Source organism: Cyrtonyx montezumae, unplaced genomic scaffold (assembly GCF_038088225.1).
Source record: "Cyrtonyx montezumae isolate F1298 unplaced genomic scaffold, pur_monq_1.0 scaffold_3, whole genome shotgun sequence".
Taxonomy (NCBI): domain Eukaryota; kingdom Metazoa; phylum Chordata; class Aves; order Galliformes; family Odontophoridae; genus Cyrtonyx; species Cyrtonyx montezumae.
This window is the reverse complement of record NW_027072034.1, coordinates 80,119,064-80,145,137: the sequence shown is the minus strand read 5'-3', so window position 1 is coordinate 80,145,137 and position 26,074 is coordinate 80,119,064. Positions and strand designations below refer to the sequence as shown.

General features: G+C 40.1%; 1 protein-coding gene across 1 annotated transcript; it reads left to right on the top strand.

Annotated features, from left to right (window-relative positions):
- The first annotated feature begins 436 nt into the window (after nucleotides 1-436).
- DPT (dermatopontin) lies at nucleotides 437-25,522 on the top strand. The gene is made up of 4 exons (XM_065740763.1): nucleotides 437-754; nucleotides 9,489-9,614; nucleotides 21,210-21,317; nucleotides 25,416-25,522. Exons 1-4 carry the CDS (start codon nucleotides 456-458, stop codon nucleotides 25,480-25,482), a joined length of 600 nt encoding a protein of 199 aa, XP_065596835.1. The 5' UTR covers nucleotides 437-455; the 3' UTR covers nucleotides 25,483-25,522.
- Nucleotides 25,523-26,074: the final 552 nt, after the last annotated feature.

Below are 26,074 nucleotides of genomic sequence, written 5' to 3'. Positions count from 1 at the left end.
TTAGATAAAGAAAGGGGGAGGGGGGTGAGCAACAAAATGATCACATTTTATTGGATGTTACTCATAATGAAAAATAGCAACTGCAAATAGAGCTTTAATTTCAAATAAAGTCATTTTCAAAGTTAACTGCTGTTTTGTGGATGAAAGAGGGGTGACTGTGACAGTTATATTACAACCAGTATCTAGCTGTAAAGTGTAGCTCTGTGCTGAGTGATCAAAGATGGTTTGTGGTGGTGCAAACCCTATGCTCTAAGGGCCTCCAGAGTTACTACACTTGCAGAATTCCACCTTAAAAGCAATTGGATGTGTCTGTAACTCAGGGAAGGTTTGTTAAGCAATGACACATTGCATTTGGATCTGGAAGCATAACATCTGGAAGCCAAATGTTAGAAACGATATAAAAGGGCCAGCCCAACAAACCAGTGGGGCATTTCTAAGGCAGAAAAATCCTCAGGATGGACCTTGTCCTTCTCTGGGTGTTCCTGCCACTGGTGTCAGTAGCATGGGGCCAGTATGGTGACTATTACTACGGCCCCTATAACTACGGAGATAATGATGAATGGGTCAATGTGTACCGGCAGGGTTTCAACTTCCAGTGCCCGCATGGGCAGGTGATCGTGGCCATCAGGAGTGTCTTCAGCAAGAAGGAAGGCTCCGACAGACTGTGGAACTATGCCTGCATGCCGGCAGCCCAGAGCCTCGGTGAGCCGACAGAGTGCTGGTGGGAAGAGATCAACAGGGCGGGAACTGAATGGTAGGACACTCTGACCCACCCTGGGAGGGCACAGCTCTGATTCTCCATTTGGAATGTGGGTGCTCGTACATAGCAGTGCCAGTGCATAGTGATGTGATCCTAGCCAGCAGCTTCGCTGCCTGAACACATTCCTCATGATGCATGTGTAAGGGGTGAGCAGCATCTCCTCTGCCTTCTGTAGCACTTTCCTGCTGGAGGGTCTTTGTGCTTTACAAATGCTGTGTTGTTTGGTCACTCAACCTCAGCTGCCTGGTGGTTTGGTCTTGCGGCTGTCATTTCAGAGCTGAGGAAACCTTCAGGGGGTACAGGACAAAGTTGTTCCCAAAAGGCCACACAATGAATCAGTGACTAAACTGGAGAACAAATTGTCTAGCTCCTGACTGACCTCCTGTTCTTATCACTAGACAAAAAATTCTCTTAATTGCGCTGGCTTTTCTCTTTGTGTTTTTGTTGCTAAGCTTTTTGGCTTAAAACCAGTGAAAGGCAGTTTTCTAGTCACGCTGGTACTAAAGAAGCCAAAAATCCACGCTAATGAGTGGTGATGGTGGTGTATATATGCATGATAATCATTGTAGAAGATGACGTTAATTCCTTAGTGCAGACAGTTTTGGTGCACTAAATGTTACATTTCCTATTAAGCTTAGAGACAAAAGTGATCACATTTTGTGGCCACAAGAATTCATGAAAATATGTATAGCATTTCATATTTAAGTAGCATATACCCAATATTTAATTTTCTTCTGATTTTTTTCATAAAATATGAAATACACATTCATAAAATTCCAAATATGAAACATTCTTGAACAAAATGAAATGAATGCAAGGATATTTTCAAACATTTTAAATGGTTTTGCTCCAGAAATTGCAATATAATTTTTCTAGATTTCACATCATATGGGAACAGGTTGACTATAAATGAGAAGTTTCTGCTTTTTCAATGAGTCAAAACTTTGTCCTGAATTATTCATAGTATCTCGTTTACCACGTAATACATTCCTATGGCTGATGCAACTGTGGAGGAAAAAAAGATTGACCCCGTACTTTACTATGGAATAAGAAAATACAGGGTGAGGGCTGCAAAACAGGCAGAAAGAAGACCCTGTGATAATACTGGGTGACTTCTTCATGTTTCTTACTTGGATGCAATTTCTTCTTATTGCATGGTAAATTTGCTTTAGACCTTTCTGTTGTTCAAAATAAAATTGTTTTCTTTCCAAAAATCCCTGGCAGCAATTGCTTAAGTTTGCTTCTTACAAACAGGACACTATGTAAGTCTATACAGAACATTTTCTTCTGCTGTCTGGGGCCACATTCGTCATCGTGCTCCGTATGCTTAGTGTGCCTAAATCCACAGCATATTATTTAAATCTTATTTCTTCTACCTCTTAATAATCTTTTTGCTTTGTCCTTACATTTTTTCCTATTGCCTTTCACACAGTTCTATCTTTCTTCCAAAAATGTGTCTTGTCCAACCCTTCTTTAATGTCTTTAACTCTGTTTAACTCTCTCTCCTGGCATTTGGAACTTTTTAGGTACTTCTTCCCTAGCTGGCCTTTCTAGTCAATCATCCTTACATCTTATTTTTCTGCTCCACAGAGATCTCTTTCTTTCTTCTACCTATTCTGGAGGTGGTGTGGAGCGAGTGTCAAATACACCAAAGTGATTTAGGAACACACACCTCTTTGCAAAGGTGAACTTGTGATCCTAATTCTTTTGTCTATTTCTGTTCATCTTAGCTAGCTGTGACTGGTTGTGCTCCATAATTTTCTGTACTACAGGGCTGAGCTGGTTGCATATTCAGCATTTAATGGAGGAGATTAGCTGCATGCAAATGCATCCTTTGCTGTACCCAGGCACTGCTGGCCAAGAATCCAGCAGGCTTAACCTGGTAGGGGGTCACAGCTGGGCCAGCAGAGAGCCAGTCTGGAGTGCCCAAGGGCAAACTTAAACCTCTAGTTAATGTGACAACATGGATGTATCTTGCAGAGCCTTTGATAATCCTACACCTACTCTCTTGGTAGTCTTTACATTATTTCTCATAACTGCCTCTTTTTTCTCTCTTCCATAAACACCTCAGTGCTCTTTGGAGTTGCTTCAAGCTCTGAAAAGATTCACTCAGTAATCAATTGGGACTACGAATATGAGTCATAATCTATCAGCTCCTGTTTGGCCACCTCTGTTTCTGTGCTGATCGCCTGATTATTCGATGTGTTGGTGAGCCATACATCATCCTCCTGTCAGCTGAGGCAGCACTCCACTGGACTAGCTCATCCATTCCAATCCTGGGAGCAAAGGTTGTAATATTTCTTCTTCAGCTTTGGTCACAGGGTAGTTTGTCTCGCTTCGTACATTATAGCCAGGGAAATTCAATGGTTTCTTCCACCAGTAAATGCAAAGCTAAAAAGCTTTTCCCAAAGTTTAAGCTACATTTCCTCTGCTGTAATTGAGTGGTTTTTTTTTTCCTCTATTTTTTCTTCCTTGCCCTGCTTTCATGCAGAAACACACACAAAAAAAGACCTGCGATAAATTAAGTTTGTGGCATTTCACTGATCAGCATTTCTGACTCCTATGCTATGCACAACAGAGACAAACCCAAGAGAGCTTTCTTTAGAAAAGACAAAAAAAAAAAAGTTTAGAGAGAAAATGGAGTGAGAATACAAAGCAGGAGGAGGAAAATAATCTCCAACATGTTGTTTCCTTTAGCCACTAGCACTATGGGGAAAAATGTCAGAAAGGATATTGAGGGTGGAAGACTGGGAGAGCTGGGAGTATGGGAGAGCAGGAAAGGACCACTGGCAGAGATTGTTTAGGTATATTTGCTTCCTACACCACCATTAGATACTACATGGATTTCTAGGTTTAAATCCATAAGATTTTGCATCTTACAAATATGAAGAAAGGACTTGAGAGAGGGTGATTATATGGATCCATATTTGGTAGCTAATCCAATCATCAGTGGGTACTTGTACTTCTGAAGAAAGAATGTTCTTTTGTGTTTTGCTGAAAATACACAAAAAAGCTGTGAACGTGTTGTAAGACTCCCAGGGAAAATTTGGGCAAGAGATTAGATGACCAATTTCTGTTCAGCATTCACAGCTCCATAAATCTGTAAATATGTTCTAGTTCAAAGTTCAGTATGTGTACGAAGGTTTTGCTGAATTCATCCCAGCAATTTAGTCCTCACCCTACTGCTTCTACAGGCTAGCTATCTGCTAACCAAGATGCTATTCAACTGGGAGCAAACCTGTTCCTGAATAAGTTGGAAATAATCATGTATGGAGTACACGAAAGTCCTCAGGACACCCTTTGGTTCTACATAGTCCTTCTAGTTATTTATTTGCTGTGCTCTCACAAGGAATTGTACCTTTTCAAACCAAATAAAGAGGATGTTTACATTTCAATTTGTACTGGAGGAAATCTGACCTTGGGTAAATATTTCACCACCTATGAGGTCTAAGCTGGAGAGACTGCTTCATTGCTTCCCTGAATACTACAGTGTTGTCTCTACAGATCAGACTTTGAATTAAGTATTTAAGAAAAATGATTTTTCTTGGCTAAAAGTGAATGTACAAAAGGACAGTGTTGAAACAAACAAATAAACTAAAACTAAAACTTGCAACTGAAAGGCAACGTTTCCTTCCAGAAGAAAATGTTTGATTTATACAACATAATGGAGATGGAACAATGCCATATTCCCAGTACACTCCCAATTATCCATAAGGCACAATGTAGAAAAGTTTCCAGCAAAGTGCTATTTGATGCATGTTCATCGACATTTTTCCTTGTTTAGACTTATGAGAAAGTGTTTGGAAGAGACTCTGAAAAATATATGTCTTGATTCTCCTACTCCATTCCCATTCTCACTTTTCTTTGCCTTCTCATTCCATGCACAAACACACTAAGGCATACAGACAGACCCTTCAAGCAGGCATACAACCCAACTTCCCATAAACCCGGTGAAAAGATAACTCATGAGCAAAGGAAGACAATGCCTGTAGGAGCCTCCTGTTCAGAAACTGGCTCCTTACCCAGCAAATCTATGAGGAACTGTCTTTGTTCTCTATCTCTAATAATCGAGCTGCCTTTTAAAATATTCCCATTTGCACTACCTGCACAGACGTTAATTTTTCTACAGTTTATGTTAAAGGAACAATGCTACAGGCTTTTAGCACATCTGCAATGGACTGAGTCAAGTGGAAGGAAGAGAAAAACTTGCAAGAGAGGTCATTAGGTGTATAGGGAGGTCTCACCAATGGCTATCAGAAAGAGATCAAGAGGGAGATTATGAACTTGCCTTTCCTTTGTGCTGTGACGAGAAGGGAAAGTCAGCACATCCCCCGACTGATTATCTGTCTCTTATGAGGGAGATAAAAACATAGAAGTTCAGAATGAGGTTTCTTTTGGAATGTGAAAGGAAGTGAGAGCATGTCTGCCCACCCCACAACAGATAGTAGCGACTCTCTGCAGAAGAGGCCACCGGAGCCTGGCACAGGCTAATCAAATTCAGAGAAGTAGTTCCCATAGCCTGACTGTCAGTGTTTCAAGTGTCCTGAGCATGTCCTCAGCCATTTATCTCTCCCCACTCATCTATAATAGAAGGATCATTAAATTAGCTTTCATCATGCAACTAACCAAATTACCCAGGGGGTGGACAATCCACAAAAACAACTTTGGACAGCAAGACAGAACCGTCCCTTCAAACTTACCAAAAGTTTTGGAAATTGAAAGTAACAAGTTTTGGTGGAACAATACTACAGGAAAACAGCACACCTAGTATCTTGTTAACAAATGCCTCCCACACTCTGGTCTCAGTCTTAGAAGTTGCATGAGATTAGGTCAGTTCTCTCCATATGCACTCCGGGTGGGACTGCAGATGAAAGCACGTAGCTTTATTGCCATTGAGTCAATATGTCATACCTGACATCTTTCCACAATACACAGATCCATTCTTCTCTGACTGGCTCCAGAGAAAGAAATTAAGGATAAAAATTTTACGAAGCCATCTGCTTTACAGCAAATAAATAAATAAATAAATAAAAAGAGATTTTTGGAAGTATGTAGAGCAACACTCTGACACTCTCATGTTACCTTGCTATAAGGAACAATTTGCCCTTAATGCAGCATGACCAGGTGTCTACTGAGCTGCGTGTCAGACTGTGTTATTGCAGCATGAGGCTCAACATGGGCTCTAAAAGTATCTACTGCCATGGCTTGACAAGTTGCTCCTCTATGTGTCATCATTCTCAGGATAGCACACTACTTGGGCTAATTTCTAATGTACCTGAGGGACAGAGGGTGTCAGTAAAGATTTACAGCACAGCATTAGATGAGGCATAACACAATGGGACATAGTCTAGCAAAAAAACAACAACAAGATGCAGGTATAATCAGGAAGCATCATCACAATCAGCATTATAGTTCAAAACAACAATGCTGTTGCAATTAAGATTTGTCTGCAGGTTAGCAGGCAATTGTTGATTTAAGGATCCATACATTTGGTATCAACACTTGCAAATCCTGTGGGATCGTTTAAGTAGATCTGTAGGGTGAAGCATTTTGTGTGCAGGACCTAAAATCCGTACGTGCATTTTGAGTTGGTTTGCTTCAGACCAAATGAGTACATTTGCTTGTGACCAGTAGTTAAATGTACAATGGTAACTATACAACACTAATTATTGGCCACTTCAGAAGATTTGGTGGTGAGAGGCTTTTCACAGCAGTTGCAGCAGCAGTGAGTGGGAAGCCTCAGCTGCCATATCCATACCTGTTACTACACAAAATGCCCTCCAAAATAAGGCATTATAGTTTACTTACTCTTCCCACCCCCCCCCCGCAAAAAAAAAAAAAAAAAAAAAAATGCTGAAAAAACAGCATTCCCTTCCAGCAGAAGGGGAGAGAAGGGCAACTTCCCATTCAATAGCACCTGATCCCCCCCACTAATCTGCCCACTCCTCCATCTATCAGCCAGCTCACCTCCTCTTCCACCACTACTAGATCCAAAAGACAACTCTTCATGCAATCCAATTTGAGCCAACTAGAAAAACAAAACATTCCATCCACTGCCAAGTTTCATCCCACACAGTTCCAGTTGGTTTCTCATGCTTCTCTGCATTCACTTTCCAAAGGCTATCTTCCTCTCTTAGCAGTGTCAGGACATTGGGAGTAAGGAGAAACCAGCAACAATTCCAAACTGTCTTCTAAAACCAGAAGTGCTAAAGAGTGGGTCTGGTGAAAAAGGCCATTTTTTGACTTGGCCGTTAATCAAAGGATTTGAATCACTGTTTTTGATTCACCACATGAGTTTGAGGATTTGCTGTGACAGAAGTAGTGAAGTTGATACAGAAGGAAGAAATCCTCACAAGACTTGTTTTCATATTAGTATCTACAGCACCTGACTAACAAGGTTTGTAAGGAGAGAGTTGATTGGTTGTTTCAGTTGAAGAACAACTTTCTGATTGTAGGAAAGAGGCCAAATGGGGAAAGGAAGGAGAAGAGATTTTTACATGAAGTCACAAATAAGCATTCCGTTTTCTGAGAGCATTGCTTGATTTTTGGATAATTTTGACTTGAAAATGAGCAAGATGAGAAGAAAAATCAACACAATAGTAACGTAGTTATAAGGAATGATGTATTTCCAAATACACTAATCAAATAAACTAATATTTAGGAAGACCCCAAATATATGCATATATATTTTTTTAAAAAACCTTTTCATTAGAAGACAGACATGATCAAAAACAATCCAGTCTTCCTGATCTTGGGTGCCCAAATGTGTATGCATGTAAGCACAGAAGTATTATAGTATCTAGACTTATTTAAATCTCCTAAAGAAAGAAGAATTTACCTGTGACATCTTTGTGAAAAAAAAAAATCTGTCAAGATTGAAGTATATTAGTAGAGGTGTTAAGAGAAAAAAACAAAACACATCAGCTGTAGGGAGGGACCAAGAAAGAAAACAGGACTTCATAGATTGAGTGCTAGCAGGTGGGGAGATATAAAAGGAGAAATAAAAATCTCCTCCAAAGACATGCTTGAGCAAGAACATCAGATCTCTGAAAATGGGAAACTGCAGAGCAATGCCAAGACTGAGAAGAAATGCATAAGAATTGAGGGAAAAAATACTCCTATTGTTGCATCTATGAACAATAACTGGATAATCTCCCTGGGCACAAGGACTTGAGCAGAGGAAATGCCTCTAAGTAGGAGGAGAGGCAGAAGAAGATGAAGAGATGTAGATTTGGTACTACTTCACACATTAATGCATAAAACTGCTCATTTTGCAACAGGTACAACCATTCCCTACATTTCTGTGCATCAACTTTTCTTCTATCAGGATAACACCAATCGTCTGAAACTATCCAATATGTTTACACAGAGCCTTAGCCATATGTTCCCGTGGCCTATGTGCCAAAAAAACAGAACAACTTCCAACCAAAGTCCTGATGAAATCCTCTGAGAGTGAGCCAAATCACTTTACTTGGTGTGATACCATAGCAACTCAGAGTCCTCATCACTGCTTCACTGCTAAGGTCCTCAGAAGATCCTCAGAAAGCACAGCACATACATGTGGCCCCAGCAATGTGGGAAACAAATAAATGTAAATAATATTGCCTGATCAACGCAACAGGATGGAAAGGACATACCCATGGTTCAAAGGTGGCAGTTGAAAGAGAGGAATTGGGCTGGATGACCTTAGAGGTCTTTATCAATCTGTGGGATTGTATGATTCTGTAAATTCATCTATGTGCTGGTCAAAGCTGATCAATTTTTCAGCTTTTGCATTTGAGACCTTGAGCCTCAGGTTTTGTGAACAGTACCACCTGTGAGAAAGGAAATAGAAGAAACTGAATTCCAACAGTTGTCTCCACAGGGAAGCAATGAGGTTAAGAAGGTCCTTGACAAAATGAATGTTCAACATCTGAGTTAATAAGCTGCCTGTGTTCATGCTCTCCTTGTCTTCAGTCTTGAAAAAGTGAGCTATTCAAACAATGGTTATATCACTTCAAATACCTTTGGTATCAATGTCTGCATTCTGGCAAGGTGAGCAGAAAAAGAGGTGCGTGCTTGAAGATCATACATATTCTCCTTGAAGACACTGATGTACTCATATGACAGATTTCCTGAGTACACAGAAAACATGAAGAAACAGATTTTTCTTTTGAAAATCTCATTACAAAATGTTTTAGTCATAATTTCATAAGGCATTGCTTTCAATTTTCCTCGTGATTATTATTAATTCATCATTTCCTCTCAAGCCTACAGCATTTTGCAGTTATTGTCTTCTCCTTGGGAAAAAAAAAAAAAAAAAAAGATTGAGAAAATGAAGAAAGTGCTGATCTTCTCATATAAAAGATCTTCTAAGGTTTCTTTCTGTAGAGAAGCAGTTGAAAAAATGACCCCAGTGAACTCCAAATGCTCAAATACCAACAGCTAATGGACTACTTGGAAGTAAATCTCATGATATATAAACAATTGAGAATGGCAACACCAGAACAGAAATTTCTTGCTTCGTTTACATATTGGAATGATTAAATACTTAGAAATCAGTTTAAACTGTTTTAAGTGCAATGTAAGTGCTAAGACATTATTTGTTAACTATTGCTGTATTATTATACAGTGCAAGGCCCTTAGCTCCCAACTTGAACCAAAAAAAGCTGTTCTGAAGGGCATGAAACCATCAAGGAACGTGAGACAATGTTTCCTTACGTGTTCCCTTCTTGATCCTCTTTCTTAGGTATCAGACCTGCTCAAACAATGGGTTGGTGGCTGGTTTCCAGAGTCAGTATTTTCCATCTGTGCTTGACCGTGAATGGCAATTCTACTGCTGCCGCTACAGCCGGAGATGCCCATATTCCTGCTGGTAAGTTCAAGCAGAAACCAAACCTATTGGCCCTCTTGTCCTCAGCAGTTTTTGGAAGTGTCATTGGCCAGTAATCACATCTACAGCTTTGATTAAGTTAATTGCATTTTATGGAGTTAAACAATTAATTTCCAGTCTGACCACAGGCTTCTTGAGGATGCGTGACTAAGCAAAATGAATGAGAGCACTGTACAATACAGTGCAGTAGTTAGCCTTACATGAACAAGTCTAGATATCAGCAGTGGCCTAGCTATGCTGGAAACTATGACAGCAGTCTCCAAAGTGAAACTGCATTTCAAAAGTCATATAGCTTCTGCTCCCTGATCCAGTACATTCACAGGAGCAAGACTATGCTATGCTATTGTACTGTAAAGACTTACTATAGTGAATTTCCTTCCAGCTACATCAGAAAAAAAACACCCCCTGGCATGCAACTTTGGATTTTTAAATTTTTAATACATACAAATACTTCCCTCTGTCAGGGCTATTGGAAGCCTAAAGTCAAAACTAATCTTGATCATTGTCAAAACCTAACAAAATGGTGGCCCACCTCAACACAGCATCACAACTGGTGCTGGTAAAATCACAGAGACTATGGAGCTTTTTAACTGGAGCTTCCCTGTGGCCCCAGGTGTGATTCCTCTAAACTGAGGGGGAAGCACAGAAGCAGACTGTGTCGAGAAAGCTCGCATTGCTCCTGTCCATTCTATTTAATGGAACTCCTGACTTCAGGCTCCAGGGCTATTAATCCAGCTATTCTCAATGACATAAACAACAAACCCTCTGAATTGGAAAAATAAAAAAATAAAATAAAAAAGAAGAAAAAAGAAGAGGAAAAAAATCCATGCTTGAATCCTTGCTTCCACCTCAGCTTTGAAGTATATTTCCCATTGAGATGTGCACAAACTGCTTACATGCCTGCTGGTATTTCTTTGTCTGGCTGGCTACAGGCCAAAAACAATAGCAGTGCCTTGCTTTGCAGACTTAATTCTGGCAGAGAAGGAAAACAGATGTTTATTTATTTATTTATTATTTTTAAGGATTTTAAATGACAGGAACTCTATAAAGTCATTGAATTTTCTTCTGCCTGCTCTCCAGTTTACTGTGCCTACGGAAGTTCTCCACCTCTGGGTTTATTTACACACCTGCCCACACTCTTCCCTATGAAGAAAACTAACTTTTAAGCACTTCTTCCAAACTCTCTTAGGCCTCTAATATTGCCTATATTTTCAGTAAAATAGCAGAAATCCTCTCTGACTTCTTTAATTGTTGTTGACAGTTCTGCAGACGTTGTCTTGACAACTTGGAACAACTTTGTCTTGCAAATTGCCATCCAGAGTAGTGCAAGCCCAAATATAAATGTTTGGGGTTACTGATGTCTGGCATTTCCATCCCAGCTGCGCACAGACTCCTATACTGCCCAGTGACAGCACTTCATTTCTTGTGCTTGGAAAAGAGTGCCTTACAGACTTCAGCAGCTGCAGTCTTTCGATGCAGACAAAGCCAGCATTTCAAAGGCAGGTGAAGTGTTTCTGCCCCTAAGAAGGGTACAAGTCCCATATGCTCACATTTGTCTGGGAGTGGAGAGCTGCGCATCATAGTTTAAAAATTCTGAGAAGGTTTTCACAAATCTTCACCTGATTTGCAAAAAGCTTTTGTCATGCACTGTGTTATCATAGGTTCATTACAGAATCATTTGGCATCAGGTATTGCCAGCCTTGGTCAGTCTATCTGTGCCCAGTTTGTTCTGCTCAAGCCACTGGTCAGTCTTTCCACTTCCATATCCCTTCTCTCTCTGAACAGCCTGCTGCAAAGTGCCTTCATGTGTGAAGTTACTCTTTTGAAGTTTGCATATGGCATCAAATTGGAGAGAACAGCTGATACATTAGAGGGTGAGCATTTAGAGAGACTTGGGCAAGCTGAAGGAAGCGGCTGACAGCAACCTTTATGAAATTCTTCAACAAGTCTTGCATATGGGAAAGAAAAGCCCCTAGTAACAATACAGACTAGGGATTGACTGTTTGAAAACTGCCTTGTTTTGGAGGACAGCAAGCTGCACAGCAGCCAACAATAGGCCCTGGCAGCTGAGAAGATCAGCAGCAGCCTGGGCTGCATTAACTGCAGCACAGCCAGAAGTTCAAGGGAAGTGTCTGTCCCTCTCTGGCCAGCACTCATTAGACTACATTTAGATACTGTATCCAGTTTTGGAACTCCTGATACAAGAAAGATGTCAACAGGAAAAAGGCCTGCAGAGGGGCAACAAAACAGCCAAGAGCTGAAGCACTAGGCCTCTGTGGAGAGGTGGAGGGATGAAGGCTGGTTCACTGTGAAGAAGCAGCAGCTGCAGTGGGCATAACTGCAGCCCCCAGTATGTACATGCTGTTTATAAAGATGATGGAGTTGGGCCCTTTGCAGTTATCCATAGTGGGACAACAAGACATAATTTGAAACAAGGGACATGTAGACTGGATATAAGAAAAACATTTTCCTCTTTGAGGACAGTGAGGCAGAGAAGTGGTTTGTTGAGGATGTGCAAGCTCCATCCTTGGAAGCTTTCAATACCAGTTTGGACAAAGCCCTGAGCAGTCTGGTCTGACCTCAGGGCCAACCCACCTTTGGGCGGATGCTATATCAGAGACCTCCTGAAGTCTCTTTTTGACAGAGTTATCCTGTAATCTCAAACAGGATGGGGAGTCCACTGGTGTATTTGCATCATGCAGCAAAACTATCCCTCCTCTTCAGAAGTGGTCTCCTGCTCATTGTATGCCAGGAACAATACCTTTCCTGTTTTATTCCCTTTCCTCTGCCCCATCGGTGCCTGAGGAGTTTATTTGTTATGCTATAATATAAGCAATATGATCTGCAATGTGGTAGCATGAAATCCCATGCCCTGGAACCGCCTCTGCTACAGATGTGACTTGTCTGAACTGATAAACTTCAGTGTACAGCAACCAAACTTCCTATTTGCTAAGCGCAGGGGCTCTCACTCAAAAATCCACTTCCAATGGCATTTCCAAGTTATTGTTAAAAACCCTTGTTTACGCATAACACTTCTGGTCTGTAGCTTGCACTCTGTTTAAGAAACATTTACCACAGAGACTATGTTTTTCAAACAACCCACAAAGCAGCTCTAGACTACCACAGATAGTACTTCAAAATATATACACATACAAAGCATAATAAAAATGTGCATGTGTATAGTGTATTATTTATTACAGTTTCTACCCAAGCCAGTAATTATATTTATTCTTTACCAGAAATTAGTTGTCAAAAAACAGCTGTGGAGAAGTAGCTGACCATGTCTTGCTGACTCCTATTCCTTGGTTGAAGCAGATTCATTACAAGCAAAGCATCCATCAGTATAGGACTACATGGAAAATAATACCAGGAAAATATGTAATGTCCGTGGTACCTCGTGGATCATTTTTTATTCATAGGAAAATCCATACTAAACAAACAAACAAAAAAACAATCCACATTTCATGATTTCTTAGGAGCCTTGAATTTTAACTTGCAATGAATCCCTCATTGTGAAACCAGCTATAGGCAGAAAGGCATATCTTAGAAAAACTGAAGTACTGAGATATAACAAAACTCTTTGCTCTAAATTAATTCTCACCTTGGTATTTGACCTCTTCGTCTTCCAGCTGTCTCCTTACATGTCTCTCTGGCAAATGCGTATAAGTAGTAGTACAGCTGATCCTCATGTATAGTTTCTCTTGGCTCTTCTTCAGGACTATTTGTCCTTAAATAAGCTGTTGTTCTCTTCAATTAAAAAGACAGCTTTTCCCCATGAATACGAGCCATACAAATGGTTTTTTAGAATTTGATCCACTTTTTACAGCAGGAATCTTCTTTGTTTCTTGATTCCCGTAGACACTTACTGGAATACTGATTTGTAACACCATCATGCAGACTGAAATGCACTTTAACACTTCCTTTAATTTACTTGGTAGCATCTTTACCTTTACACTTAAGAGCGCAGCACTAATTTTTCACAGCTCATCTTCTCACCATTAATTCCCAGTTTACCTGCACAGTAAGAACATATTGCAAATAAATACATTAGTCTCAAAGTTTTGCACTTGCTTTTTTTTTTTTCCTACAAGTACTTTCTTTCCTTCCTCACCATGCTAAGCCTTGCAATGGATTCTGCTCATTTTTATCACACTGAAAATAATCAACATTCCCCACAGGAGGCAGAAAAGGTCCAAATGTTTTACCTGGCTGGGGAATTTTACCACAGTAAAATAAATTGTATGCCTATTCAGACCACAAAGGAAGCAAATCCATTGCAGATACAGAGACAACATTATTAAGTGGTCCCACTGGCCTCAGATTTTTCTCTTTGCCAGGAAATTGAAAGCTTGACTCCATACTCTCAAAAGAAAACACATGTCACAGAGCAGTCCCAAGTCTGCACAGATTGTTTATGACTGTTTTCTCTCTCCAAACAACCAGCAGTGCATGTGCCAGAAGATTTGTCTGGAGCTGCCGCTGCTCTCTGTCACAGTGACGTTGTCCAGGCAAACAATTACATCTTCCAAGAGCTATGAGGATTAAAGAACTTATTTATTTTCTTGTCTCAACCAGCTCCCAAAGCCATATTCAAAGTGATAAGATCCTAAGCAGGCTTACCAACAGCAGAGATATAAAACTAGGAGGTGAAGGCAGAACACACATGGCAGAAGAATATGCCTCTGGACAGCTCAGTTCCCCTCCACTACTTTTTTACTGACTTTACTGTCACCCCAGCAATACAACCACCCAGTTCAGCCTCCACAGTGACACCTTCCACAGGTATCTTAGAAGAAGATGGCTAATGCTATTTCAGACATGTCTTTCTTGAGAAACAGGCAGAAGGTGCCCTGAGCACTAGTTTCTGTGGGCTTCCAAGAACTGTGCTGGCCTCAAGGCTCCTCACTCCTCTGAGAGTTTATGGTTTTCACTGCAACAGAGTGAAACAAAAAGGCAGTAACGTGTCTAGGTGAAGCAATGATTTCAGAGCATGTCATGAGCAGCACTGGAGTCTGAAATGAATCCAGAAATGAACATGACATGGCTGTGAGAAAACTGTTCATCTCTAGAGCAACTCCAGGACATCTCTACTTCCCCTGTAGCCCAACAATCTGGACTGTATACAGGACACATCAGCAAGGATTTCTGTAGACAGTTTCTCAAGACCTTCTTTGACCTTCCAGCACAGCATGCTTTTTAAAAGGGGATCCCCACTGCTTTCCAGCTGGAGGTAAAACCGAGATTGATTGAATAGGTATATAATTCCTGTGCCACTGAATGTGGAATGCTGGCTCATGCTCCTCAAAACAATGTTCTTCTTCAGGAAAACAACTTTCTTGAAGCACATCTAAGTAACAGGTGAAACAGTATGGCCCTTCATGGGACACTTCTTGTCCTCAAAGGTTGGAAAGTTAAAGCCTGTGCTTCCCTACTGAAATGAAAGAGCGCCTTCTTTTGGCTGTGGCTTTGTTGGAAGAGTTCAGCCATGAAGGGGAAAACGAGGGTTAAAGAGCAGCCATTCATCTTGTTAGTGTACTTGCACAAGAAGAGAAAAGGACAATGCGCTCCCTAACAATGTACTTGCTAGCAGGAAATAACTATATCCAACAGCTGGAGCAGGAAACCATGAGCTCTACCACTGACTGTCTTTGATATTTTAAAAGACTCACTTATTTTGTTCAGTTCATAACTTAAGGCAAGGCATGTCCACAGTTCCCATGTACTTCCGTAAGGGGAGGTACGTACAACAGTACTAAGGCCTCAGTGCAACTAGATCTCCTTATCAGTGAAAAACAGATTCATGATAACTATCTCTGAAGTCAGTCACTAAAAGAGTGCTAAGGATCACTTTAGCTTAATACAAAACATACTTCTCAGTGCAAAATGAATAACCCTGTTTTCTGTTAATCCCTAACAAAGTAATTCTGCACCATGGAAAATAAACAACATTACTACTTTCAGGCTAAAGCAATAACAACAGTAATCCTGTTACAGATCCTGCCTTTTTTTTTTTTTTTCCCTGCTCTAAGCAAGATTTATGGGATTATAGTAAAGTGTATCAGAAAAACTTGGGGATGGGTGGGGGGTGTGCAAACCAGTCTGAAGAAATACCAACATTTTCCTGACTGGTTTTCTTGCCTTTCCCCATACATATGTTGAATAACTTATGTCCCTTCACAGAAACTTTATTTTGCAGCCTTTTATGTAGCACTTCCTGTTTTCTGCCGTAACTGCTTCAAGTATCTTGCATTCAAACATCATACAACGAATACTACTGAAGGGGATTTGCAAAGCAGAATCATAGAATGGTTTGAGTTGGAAGGGGACCTAAGATCATCTAGTTCCAACCCCCTGCTATAGGCAGGGACGCCTCCCACTAGACCAGGTTGCTCCATCCAGCCTTGCCTTGAAAGCCTCCAGGGAAGGGGACATCCACAACCTCTCTGGGCAACCTGTTCCAGTGTCTCACCACCCTCACATTAAAGAATTTCTTCCTAATATCTAGTCTAAATCTGCTGTCTTCCAGTTTAAAACCATCTTCCCACATCCTATTGCTATGTGCCCTAACACTCCTAGCCTGTCTGACACTGAGCCATAGTAATGGAGAAGCAAAATTCCCCCCCTTTTTTTTTTTTCTGTATTAATTCTTGCAAATGGATGACACAGACTGAAAATAAACTCCTTGCTTGTTCTACTTCAAACCTTTTGTGCATATCAGGTTTTAGGAAACAATCTCATTGACTTCAACTTCCAGGCTTCTGCACCGATCCTCTTGCTCCTCAGGGTTTGCCTGGCACAGAACTAATACAACACAGGCCTTCTCACAGCTGCTTTGCAAGATTCTATTCTAGTGTTTTCCTTCGTGTACTCTCTTGGGCACCGAAAGAACCACCATTTGGTCATAGAGGCCTCAATCAACCCAAGCATCAGTAGTAGCTTTGTCTCAGCACCTGGCAATTCTCAGGCTTCTTCATATTTCCCTAGTACATACATTTTTGCTAGGAGGTCAACTCCAGAAGTGCTTATTTGGCCCTCATGCAGGCTGTTGAGGATAAGTGTTCACAAACAAGCCAGGTCCTTGTTCTTCCAGACTCCTTTGGGTAGACAAAGCCTCCCCAAGGGGGAAAAGGTACTTCTTTCTGGTTTCTTGAATCCTCTCAGGTATAAACCATAAATTGCCCTATGCGGTTTACAAATGCTACCATGTTTGTGAACTAATTCTCCCTTTCAAAGCAAGAAAACCAAGTACAAAATATACCTATTCATTAAATACTAGAGTATGATCTCTCAGGGGAGATAAAGTTTGTGAGATTCCAAAAAGAGAGATATAGACCTGTTGGAGCACATCCAGAGGAAGGAAACAAAAATGATCAAAGGGATGGAACACCTCTTCTATGAAGACAGACTGAAAGAGCTGGGGCTGTTCAGCCTGGAGAAGAGAAGGCTCTGACGTGACCTGGTATCGGCCTTTCAGTATCTAAAGGGGAATCAGACCCTAGGCAACCTGATCTAGCTGTGGATGTTCCATTGCAGGGGAGTCAGACTAGATGACCTTTAAAGGTCCCTTCCAAATCTAAGGATTCTATGATTCCGTGATTCTATGAAAAACAGGGAAAACAGAGAAGGGCTGGATTACTCAACAGAGTCCTGCTGTATAGATAACAAATTGCATTTTCCTTCCAAGGATACTACACTATCCAGGTGACCTTGAGATGCATTGGCTTAAAGGAATGGCTCCATAAATGAGTACAGCAAACATCAAAGTCAACAGAATTAGACAAACCAAACAGACACAAGTGAACTTGAATTTTGCTTTCATAGCACTAATTTTTCCCTCCAGAATGAATGTAGTTAGTAGGCATCAGTCCATGTAACAAGAAAATCTTCAGATAATTTCAAGTCCTTTTATGATGATGACAATGATGATGATGATGATGATGATTATTATTGTAATTGCATGAACTTGCTTTTTGAATTTATCTTAGTGGAGCTGCCATGAGTGGCTCAACAGCAATGCGGAGATGTTAGGATAGAGGAAGGGGGAAAAGGTAATAGGCTTAAAGAAAAGGGAGGAAAGCCTCCTACTGTACCCATTTACTTCAGAATAACACTGACTGCTTCTGTGAAAGGTTTCTAAGACACTTCACAGTAATTCACCAGTTTGACATCAGATTCACTTATCAAATGGAAAGATATTAAACAAATTAAAAGGACTAACTCTCAGTTATTAATTTCTGCTTCTAAGTAGAGCTGAGGTAGCTTTTTAAGCTTTTGTTTTTCAGTCTGGTCTGCCCAGCACATACTGCTGGTCAAGATTACAGAATATTTTCCTTGCTGAATGCCAAACAGATGTTATGAAACACATTTGGTAAAACATATATAAACACACAACTTAGTTCCTTCTCAAAATAATAGCCCAAACAAGCCCCAAACCCTGGAATTGATGGAAGAATGTGAAATGAAATCCTAGTCCATTTCTGGTTCTTATGTCATATTTTAAACATCTGCTGTGACCCATGAATCTTCAAGGATGCACTCTCAGACCACTGAGGCTAGAAATTAGCAAACAATATATGGAGGATCTCCTCTAGCACAGAGAAGCAGTTATGCTATTGAATTTTCTTATCCCTAAAGATAGTGTCCACATCTGCCTTTTGAGAATGGTATCTCTCACAGGTGCTAACTCCAAAACAGCATCTGCTGAGACTGTGCTAGTTGGTGCTCATGGGTTGAGATAAAGACAGTTCTACGAGAAAAAAATAGAAAGAAAGAAAGAAAATTTAAAATAATGAAAGCCAAACAACAGTAACAACAGAAAGAATAACACCAAAAAGTGATGCACAGTGCACTTGCTCATGATCCGCTGACTAATGCTCAGCCAGCATGGGCACCCCCTCCCCACTCCTTTTCCAGGCAACTCTCCTAGTTTTATTGTTCAGTATGATGCCACATAGTATGGGGTATCTCTTTGGCCACATAGGTCAGCTGTCCTGGTTCAGTCCCCTCCCAGCTCCTCACTGGCAGGGTAGCATGAGAAACTAAAAGTGTATAAGCACTGCTCTGAAACACTGATGTGCTATAAACATTATTCTCATCAGTGTTATTCTCAATTCTAAACACAGTGAGCTACTATGAAGAAAATTACCTCTATCTCAGTCAAAAAAACAGGAAACTCAGAGACTGTTTTTAGAATTTACAAGCTAGACAATCAAGTTATAGTGTTCAGAAACATTCTTCAATATTGTTTAATTTGCTAGTAAAGTCAAAGTCCCTGTTGCTTGTTCTTCTGGTTAGAAACATGCTTGAGTTCCCAGATTCAGATTCATAGTTTCACTCATGCATGCAAATAAATACACTGAGTAAAATATGGATAGCAAAGGTCAGGCTTTGTGAACTGTACCCTAGCCCTCATTAGAGCTCTAGACATGGAGTGCAGAACCCCAAAAGCAGTTGTTTGACAAATGGAGGTTTTTGGCAAGTTGGCTATACCAAGGGATTGGCTTTCACTCAGGTTAAGGTTATTTTATGGGGCTGGAAAGGTGTATCAGAGATTCAAGTCACAGACTGTCTAGGTAAAAAAAGTATTCAAATCTGTGCTGTAAACTGTCTGACCTTGACAAATACAAACATACAGGAGCATGAGAGGATACGTCCTGAAAGCAAAAATGATACTGTTAGCCTTCAATCAAAACAGTGGTTTAATTATGTTTGCCACAATTTGACGGAAACACATTAAGGTGACAATCTTTAGTCTAGGAAAAAACTACCAGCTAAGTGGTGAGAAGTCGTGATAAACAGTTTTGTAATATTTTGTAGTTATTCTTTGTCCAGGTTTGAATTATTTCCCCTAAAATCCGCGGTGGTCTCATTTCAGATTTTCATGGGAGCTGGACTGAATACTGCAGCACTGATTTTCCCACCTGCAGAGCCTACTGATGACTCTATCCATTCATCAGTCCTAAAATTTGACGGTGCACATATTTTCTTCAATTTCTCCCAGCCTGCAGTAGCTGCCTCCATGACCTGTGAAATACTGCAGCTCATTTCCCATCAACAGCACAGTGCTGCATGGGCTCCACAAACCCAAAGCCCTCAGTCACACCTTTGACAATGAATACTGTGTCCAGCCCTGATCTGCTTCCCACACATGCTTGGCCAGAGGTGTTCTTGTACCACAGCTTGTACTTTTGTTGATGTCTGTCATGGCCAAAGGGCAGGAGGCGTAAGAATGAGAGATGTTCAAAGAATTGACTGTTGAGACATAAGACCTTGTAAAGACATGACAGTTTGATGTTTTGTCCTATTTTTCATCTGGTAAGGAATAATGAATTCTTATGAGTGATACTATGATTGTATTTCATTTTGAAAAGAAGAAAATGACCCAGGATTAAGTCGGTTCTATTTTGCAAAGATTTAAATAGCATAAGAAAGAAGTAAACAAAGTGATCAAAAATACGTTTGAAATATACAGAGGTGGCAATTTCAGAGAATTTTTGTTACAGCAAATAGGTCTAAGAAAATGCAATCTGATAGAATATCTTCTGGAGTCCCTCAGTTTTCAGATAAACTATTTAAGCTTGCGCTCATATTTTGCTGATTTAATAACATGGAAACACAGATGACTGTGGTGTGCTAGGCTCACCTTCAAACATCATCCTAATACACTGCTGCTGGACTGAATGAAGTCAGAAAACTGGCTATCAGGATTTCTGTACAGGCATTTTAACTCCCACAGTCTCCATAGAAGCACAGCCAGCCATTTCAATGAGGACAGTTTCCCCTACAGGGGACCTAATTTTTCCTGTGCCACTCTGGAGCAAAGCTGATCCAACACCACAAACAACTCTCACATTAAATGGTGTAATGTAGCAAAAGTCTGAGCACCCAGTTTCCATTCCTGATCTCTAACATAATGTTGGCATAAATTACTGGTCAAGGTCCCAGCCCCTCCCAGCATCTGTTCATTATTTTACAGACATGCTACAAATTAAAATGCAGAATTACTTTTGTATTTCCCAGGGAAGCAGCAATCATAATTTGTTTAATAAGTGAATAAGCACTTTGAGCTTCTTAGAGAAAATACACTGAGCAAATACTGTTCAGGCCAATATTTTTACATCACAACTTAGGCAGAAAATGGAAAGAACAAAAAAGAATGGATTAATTTCTGTATTCCTGGCAATGTTTACAGAACATTACAGCAGCAAACCAAGCAGACTGACGAAAGGAAAATCCCTGTGGTAAAGATCTAAGTAGTAGACAAGCTTTAAATTCCTGCTAGAGTTACTTCTATCCTACAACTACGTGTATATATATATGTAGTTGTATATGTATATGAAAAACATTCCAATCTGCTCTAAATAATTCCAAGCTTACTAACATTTGTTCAGAAACTTAGAAGAATTAAGTGCGTAGAAGAGCAAAGCAGTCTTACAGGTAAATCTTCATCTTGCAGTGCTATTAAGAAACAGAAATGTTCAAAGAAACTGGAAAATAAACTACTTGAATTGTATTCAGTCAACTGGACTTTTCTGTAAGATGGTGAATAATTTTATCCTCTTTCTCCCTCACATAAAGGTTAACAACAGAATACCCAGGGCACTATGGAGAAGATATGGACATGATGATGTACACTTACGACTACTACATCCGTGGGGCAACAACAACTTTCTCTGCTGTGGACAGGTTTGCTTTTCATCTATTTCACTAGGAAAAAAAAAGGAAAAGGAAAAAAAAAAAAGGAGAAATCTTCCTTTCCTACTTCTTTAGTGCATGGCTACACATCATCTGCTGTGACACTCAACATCAGGCTGCTACTTTTGAGGACCAGAGTCCACAGAGCCTGTGGCTAACAGTCCAGGACTGTGTATCAGGAGAAGGGGACCTTCATGGACAATGGATCATCTGTTTTGTCCATTCGAGTAGTGAAATATGTGGTAATGGTTACATCTGAGCTTTGCTAAGTGCAACACATCTTCAAAACTGTTTCTTACCTATTTTGAGCCAGTATCTATTTTAAACCAGTATATCTTCAGACTCGAAGTCTGACCTTTCAGTGGATGAGGGACTCATTTTGGCTCACCATTCTTTGAAGAGAAACAGGGAATCTACCAGCATCCAAAGAGGAGACCACACAAACTACAATGTGAATGCTATAACGTGCCCTATCCATTGCAACACAGTTCTAACAGATATGAGCCCACACAAGGAATTACTGTCAGTGTGATGCACATGAATCCCCTTCCAGAAAATGAGCTTGCAAATTTTTCTGGATCAGATCTGGTCATTACTTGTCATTAATTACTCCTTTTGAGAGAGGCTAGTGATGCTACAGTTGTGCAAATGAACACACAATTGCTCTGCTCAGTTAAAAAAAATATCTCTCTCTCCCTCTCCACTATGCACAATTGCGAAGTTGTAGAATTTGGATCAGATGCAAACTCAACAGTGCTCTCTGGGTTTAATGAGTGTAAGCAGTCACAGAAATCTGACTGTGTAAGAGGGCTCTCAATTTCTTTGTCTCAAGCTGATCTTTAATTCATCAGTTCTTTGAGCTATTTCTCTGCTGATGATTTTTATCAGACACTTAAGTCCAGTATATTAAAGTATTTGCTATCCTACACAACACAGACACAAGACAAGGCACACTGCCCTGGCCCATCATTGCCAAGCCTGGCTAAAGGAGAAGAGAGAGAGAGAGAGAAATGGGAATTCAAACACCCTGACATTTCAGACTGTCTCTAAAAACACCCAGAGGAGCCAAGATGCCTTTGTCACTGGGATGCTCTTAGCTTGCCAGAGTTCTCCCCAGAGATCTCCTCAGCCAAAAGATTTCCTATAATAAGAAAGCTCTTCCAGAAATGATAACACACCGCCAAACTGCTCCAGATCCACAGCCATACTTTGAAGGCTAACATCTATTGCCCCGTCTATTAGCAAGTTGAAGCTGCATCTGTAATCTATTCTTACACATAGAAAAGTAACTTTCACAGTTAGCTGACATAAAAGTATCTCTGCATCCTTTTAGATACAAAAGTTATAAGGCTGCAAGGGACACCTCTACTGTTTTTCTGGTGGGTTTTTTTGTTTGTTTTTTATATATATATATATATATATATATATATATATAAATATTTCCCAGTGCTACTCATAATCTTGGTTCTGCAGCACCCTTGCAGAGAGCAGGAGAGATAACACAATGTGATCTCCAGTAGCTGGACTCCAGCCACCCTCAACTGGGGACCAGGGCAATGTCAGGAGTCAAAAAGATGAAGTTGGGAAAGAGCAGCTGAGGGAACCTATGCCTCTGAGCAGATTTCTGCTTGTGATTGTTGAAGGCTTTACTTTGTGGGCTTGCAGTGTAGGAACAACTAGAAGAAGAGGCAGCATCACAGGGATGTCAGGAGGAGACGGGTTTCCAGAGGTTGTGGGACCACAAGACCTGAAAGACAGAAAAGCCACCAACACCTCTGTTCTGTCACTGCTGCAGCAGTAGAGAAGAACCTACAAGACTAGCAACTGAAAACTATAAAAAATACATTTTACAAATGCAATCTAGGAAGTTTTTCTGAGCTAATGAGCTCTCAGAATGCCTAAAACTAACTTGTTCTGCCCAGTCCTGCTATATCAGTTTGCAGTTCAGATTCACCTAGTAGCTCTCATGAGTGACTCTCCCAAATCTCAGCAAAGTTTGTCATCCCATAGTTATTTACAACTGAGTTAGGGAGAGCAATAGCAAAAACAAGCTCCTCCCATGTGTGTCAGAAGCACACACGAGCAGTTTGTCTGTGGAAGCACATTGTAGATTATGAGATTGCTTTTTATCTTCAAGCACACTAAAGTTGTGCCCATGCTATTTAGCCCATGACAGGCAATGTTCTTGAGCTAACAAGAAGCACAAAAAAAGCCTTTGAAGATATTTTAGTTTAAGCTTTCCTTATAACTTCAAACAGCAGGTATATAAGATATAATGTTTTGGTTTCTTTTTTAAAGAAAATGACTATTCCTCTGTTTTGAGCTAAAAGTGTCTCTGGCAGTAGGTGCTACTTTAGCAGACCATCATTATGACCCATAAAATCCTATTAATCCACAGGTCATCTTTTTTGCTTTTGTCTCTGGGTAACAGTGACCAGATCAGTGACTAAAAGAGCTGCATTTTTAAAGAGCACGCAAACAGTCCAAAATTAACCTAAAATTAATTTTGCATTTCACTAACCTTTACTAACAGTCTTATGAAAAAAAAAGTGACAGTAAAAATCTATCTAGAAAAAGCCTTAAAACAAACAAAGAAAAAAAGCGCTATACAAGTAAATACAGATTTGCTGATGAGTATAAGGCAAAACCAATTCCAAATGCCTCTCAGCATAAATCTGTGAATCAGCACAGTAAATTTTCAATTTAAATAAGCTGAACGAGGGAAAGCTGAAATGAGAGGCTTGAAGTCTATATAGAGCTGAAGAGTCAAATGAATCCTATTGCAGGACACAGTCACGCAAGCAATGGAATCACTGAGCAGCAGCCCTTATAACATCTGGCCTGGTGTCTCAGCAGATCCCTGAGGAGCAGCAGTTCTTCACCAGTCTCCTTGCCACATGGAGCTGGTCACCAGAATGCTGAGACCGTGCAGGGGTCTTGTAAAGAAAGCATCTGCTCAATCCCTCTGGAAACACTGCCCATTACATGTCTCAGGTTTACAAGACAGCCACTAGCAGAATCCAAGCATTCAGAAACCTTTTGGTGCAAAACCCATTACCAGTTTAAAGGACTGTTGCTATCTTTAAGGTCTGTGCTTTAGATCAGAACGCCCCTATAAGCCTGTACTAAGCAGATCATACAAACTGAACATTTGTGTATGGTCCACAGCAGGTTAGTATTTGATCCTCTGAACTCATGCCTTTTTGTCAAGGGAAATATAATGCACAATAGACTAAGGTGTAAATTTGTAGCCTATTATTTGGCACTAAATCACTGGCCTCCACTGTTGATTCCTGCTGTGCCAGCCATGCTTCTAACAATTGCTGGTAGATATTCTATCACTCCACTGAGCAAAAACAGATATTCAATTACTCACAAACCAGTAAAAGCTCTTTTTACACTTTTAAATGTTTTCTGTCTCACATGATACTTGTGGAGATCAAGAATGAGAAGAAAATTTCATTTCTCTTGCTATCAACTCCTTCCTATCTTTCACACAGATCACTAGCTAGAAGACATCAATAAGAAAGAGATGAAGTAAGAGAGAGAGAGAAAAAAAGAGAGAAAGAGAAGCAGAGAAAGAAAGAGAGAGAAAAATAGAGTGTATAACTTTCCTCTTAGAAAAGGCTTTGAAATTCACTCATATTTTACTTCATACATATTCTGAAGCAATGTATCATACTACAATAACTTCTGACAGAACCAACCTTTTCCTCTTGAACACTGACTTAAAGTCAATTTAGGATTGATCATTATCAATAATCATTGTCTTCTGAAGGATATTCAGAGATCTGATGGGACTAGCTGATCTCAGAGGTTATTAAAAACTTAATGATTCTATGATTATTCAGAGAGATGATTTTCTTATTCTGTAGAGAAGTGGGAAAGAATTCTAACTAGCAGTCAAATGTAATCTTTTTCCACTCTATAAAAACATGAAGTGCTCAGTAGAAAAACAGCTAATGGTAGATAAATGTTTTTGTCACCACAATACCTTGTGTAAAGTTGTTCTTACTCATACAGTGTCATCCTTTGCAGATGCCATTGCCATCTCACTAACATCTATCTATTGTCTCTTTTCCCATGCAGGGATCGTCAGTGGAAATTCATTGTCTGCAGGATGACAGAGTATGACTGCCCATTTCAAAATGTTTAAAAATATAGAGTAGACCTAAATTGGAAAGCTTGAGGATGGACAAAGGCAACTAGGCTCACAAAAAAAGACTCATCAGCTGTCTGTTGAATATACAGTTCTTCCCTCTGGAGCTATTCAATAAATTGCCAGCCTACATGCTTGCAGAAGAAGTTCTGGAGTATTCCTTTGAGCTGCACTGACAGTTGTATCCCCCAACAAATACTGCTTAGGACACACACATGTTAATGATACACAAATCTATGTTAATTGCCTTTATATATATATATATATATCTCCATATATAGCCATTCTGAAAACATAAAACTTCTTTCACATAGCAACTTCATATAAATTGCTTCCCAGAAGAGTCTCTCCAAATGAAGTGGAAGTGTACTATAAGCTTTCCAGAAAGCAGTAGTTTTTCCTGTCTTCTGCTTCCTACTTGGAACCAACGCAGTGATCTCTACTAGATTCTTGGTGTTTAGTAGCTAAAAGTGTGCAGAAAGCAGTACCAGCAGATCTTTGACAAAATTCATTTGGGGTTACAAGTTACAGCCTCCAGCAGAACTCCTTTGCTACAAATGTCTTCCTACCACGGGGAAATCCAAGTATT